Source organism: Phaethon lepturus, unplaced genomic scaffold, assembly GCF_000687285.1.
Source record: "Phaethon lepturus isolate BGI_N335 unplaced genomic scaffold, ASM68728v1 scaffold904, whole genome shotgun sequence".
NCBI classification, from domain to species: domain Eukaryota; kingdom Metazoa; phylum Chordata; class Aves; order Phaethontiformes; family Phaethontidae; genus Phaethon; species Phaethon lepturus.
Genome location: NW_010532405.1, coordinates 501 through 4,292, shown reverse-complemented (window position 1 = coordinate 4,292; position 3,792 = coordinate 501). Strand labels below are relative to the sequence as shown.

Below are 3,792 nucleotides of genomic sequence, written 5' to 3'. Positions count from 1 at the left end.
AGAGACGTTAATTCTTTTGAGAAAGCACACAGAGGATTCCACAGGAAAAGTAAGAACAGAAACCTCTTTTGGGAGGATACAGTTGGGAATGAAAAAGGATTCAGAAAAGAGCTGATTCAACAGCAGTTTTGTATTGTGAATTGGAATTAGAAGTCCCATTAAAAACTCCAGGTTGAGCATTTATTCAGAAGTTCAATATTGAAAATAACACAGGAAACAAGTGTCAGCACTGTTCACTGCATGGCCTGAGAAATGTTTTGGACTTCTTACTAGCAATAATAAGGGAGGCAGCAATCATCTGCCATTGGTTGTGACATTTATATAAGTTACTAAGCAGTGCAAGGCATCAGATTATGGCATATCTGTAGAGTACCCAAAGTCAGAATTAAGTAAATTACAGAGCATGGAGTACTCTTACCCCAGTCTCTGGCAACACAGGTATAGCCTTCAGTGGTTCAACACTGACGCTGCGGGTATCCCACTGAAACATTTTGGTAGAGTAGGATTAAAACCCAGTACCTTGCAGAAGTGAACCTTAAGAGGAAAGAGGGGAGTATACCTGACATCATTTTGAGTGCCTTGGAAGGTCTGCTTAATGCTTTCACATCTACTGCGTTCTTCTGACTATGCTAGTCAGAATGGAAAGAGGGTAACCCTCATTTCTTTCCTCAACAGCAGGTGACTAGGTCACCAGGAGAAAATACCTACTTTGGTCCTGGTTAGATTTTTTATTTTAAGGACAAGGAAGGACTGCATTAAAATTTTGGCCAAATGCTCAACATTTCAAGAGCTAAGTTTAAAAACTGTATTGCTTCCAGCTGCTTAAGAGAAAGGAAATTAAGATGTTTGCCATATTAAATCTTAAAATCTGTAATTTTAAAGTTCTAAAACTAAAGAATCTGTTGTGGAACTTCAAGACTAACAACTTAAAAAGAAATAATTTTGGAGGCAGACAATTCAAAGCACGTTCTCACATTGAAAACAAACTTTAAACTCAGCATATTTTATTCAAATCTATTTTTTGTGAGTATGCAAATATATTAAATCAATTCTCTAGATGTCAGCATCAGAAAAAAATAAGGAACAGCTTCAAGTGCTATGACTTCATTAATTTATTTATTTTTTTAAAATAACAACTAAATAAAAGTATAAAGATCCCTAAGAAGTAATTTTTTCTACTTGCTTTGCCTAGCAAGGCCATGCTTGCCAAAGTTCTATCTTTTATATTAATGGTGCCATAACACTAATTGATGTAGACAGAGACAACATTCCATTACAAGTATTTGAACTAACATGGTCTAATTATTTAAGCATGAAGAGCTAAGTAAGGATTTGCCACACATTTAGGTAGTGTCTGCTTTTCATTTAATCCTAAATTTAAAAGGACAAAAATCAACGTTGTGAAACAAGAAATGGATCCAATTTACAATATCTTTAAAAAAACGTCATTTTTTTCTTCTATTGAACTGTGTTCCCTGACGGCACGTGGCCTGGAGCCAAACTCTTGACTGAGAAAAAGATATTATCTCCTTCTCCCCCAACAAACAAAAGAACAAAACTGATTTTGACAGCATTATGCATTTAGTCAAGTTTGATTAAGCTTCCAGTAAATCAAATGCAAATACCCAATAGACAATTAACAATTCACACATCAACTCCGTCCATCCAAAGAGACTCCTGCAGGTTGATCGCAGGCCAGATTCACTGCCTAAACATTAAGTCCATTCCCAAAATTTGTGCAGAAGTAGCTTTGTAGCAGAACACAGCACAACCTCCTTTGTCTTTGCTCCCAGTCACAGAGCTCAGGCAAGAACTTGGACAGGGTTAAGGCCTGATTAGACAATGTAGAAATCTGTTCCAGACCCTCATGTACCCAGGGAACAAGAGAGAAGAACTCAACTCACCCTTGCTTGACCAAGGTTTGTTTTTCCGCCCTTCAGCTCTCTCATGAAGAATATTCATATGTTCAATATACTTGCTGCGGGATGAACTGACTATTCTGTAGGCCTGAAAGGAAATTATACCCAACTTATTGCTACATCCCTACAAAGTTACCAAAGAAAAAGAGGGGAGGGGAAGAGAAGGGTTTAGTACTATTGCTTATCGTAAAAGGCATATCAAATTATGCTAAGCAAGGTTAAAAAAAAAAAATCTATTTTGCTATATTAACATATTTATACATTTAATATTTCTCCATTGTTAGAAAGCAAATACCATATACCATACAGCTTTTGAAGTGCTGCAGTGCTTCAGGAATTGAACACAGTATTTTAAAAAACAATTACAGTCAGATTATTTAAAAAAACAAAAACAAAAAACTATGGTAAAAAGGTGACAGCAAGAGAATTTATTATTCCTCCATATATGCAATCACTCAAGTTTGATATTTTGAACAAGCAGAAGCTACTTACCATTCAAGAGGATTATTGTGTGGGAGAGGGAAACACGTACCTCTCTGGGATGTGCTAGACCCTATCTCAAATCTTTGGGGTGGGGTGGTGGTGGTGGAAGCAAGCTATGAAATGGAGGCTTTTAGGGGCGTGAAGCACAGAATCTGATACATTCAAACGCAGGGAAGAGAACGATTACCGAAAAGCTTGAAAGTAGATGTTTACAAAACTCTAACACGCTTTTTCAAAGTAATTAATATTCTTATCTTTCTCTGTGCCCCAATTAATGAGGTTCATAATTTTTGACTTGTGGCTTCAGACAGCTTATTTCACATCTGTCTTGCCCACTTTGGTATGTTCTTAATGTTTGCTGTTGACAAGAAGAGGCAAGGGGTTGGAGGCAAGTGCCTTATTCCATCTTTGGACACATTCATCTCACAGAGTTTTAAATATGCTCCCCACTAAGAATGACAACAGCACTAGATATCAAAGTTAACAGTAAAACAGGCAAGCAGAGGCATTCAGTTTCACTACCTCTCTTGAACATATTTTTAAGTTAGACTGTATTTAATTATATGGTATGACATACCATTCTGCTGACAGTTTGTGTGTTGACCATATTCCTTAACCCAGAACACATCTTATACCACACCAACTCAGAAAGCACAAACAGCTCCATTCCCAAACACTTACATAAAATAAACCACCAAAAGCAGCAACACCAGCAAGGAGATAGTAAATCATGTTCTCTCCAGAAGAGCCAGGAACGCTCCCAGATGACATCTGGCGAAGAGGTGCTATAAAAAAAACATGATTGAAATTCATGTAAAGCACTGCTAAAATATGAACACAGAATAGAATGACAGAATCTGAACTTTGAATGGGAAAGGATGATTTTAAAAGATGTGACAAAACAGAGAGGTACAGCTTAGCAATGTTTAGTACAACCAAGTAACACAGGCCGTGGTGCCTAACTGAACGACATACATGGCTGAGCTCTTCCTAAAAGGTTTTCTGTGAACTACGCTGCCTGCCTACCAGTTTCCAAGTACTGGATGCAGTCTATATAGACTAAGGAACTACCTAAGGAACGTAAAATACAAAACAAAACAAAACAAAACAAGAATGTAAAAAAGTTCCTGCCTAAGGTATGTAAAAGAATTAATATGTCCTTATTCAGTCTTGCTGCAGTCATGGTCAGCAGAGGTAACAAATCCTCCTCAGTTTCATAACAGAGCAGTTTTTAAAAAAGCCTTTTCCTTTGAATTCACATTCTTTCATTCTCAGATAGACTGTTGACATTTAGATACATGCCCATAACCTCAAGGCTTGGCCAGCGGGGCAGACAGGCAGGATTACACGATTTTATTGCTGATCCAGTACATATTCACTATAACAGCAG

At 37.3% G+C, this 3,792-nt stretch overlaps 1 protein-coding gene across 1 annotated transcript in view; it reads right to left on the bottom strand.

Moving 5' to 3' along the window:
- Positions 1-3,187, bottom strand: part of MGARP (mitochondria-localized glutamic acid-rich protein) — a gene marked incomplete at its 5' end in the record, with an annotated part of 21,196 nt that extends 18,009 nt beyond the window's left edge. Inside the window, 2 exons of the mRNA XM_010284799.1 lie at positions 1,905-2,007; positions 3,084-3,187. Of these exons, the coding sequence (XP_010283101.1) occupies positions 1,905-2,007; positions 3,084-3,187 (207 nt within the window). The remainder of the gene's footprint in view (positions 1-1,904; positions 2,008-3,083) is intronic.
- Between the last annotated feature and the right edge of the window lie 605 nt (positions 3,188-3,792).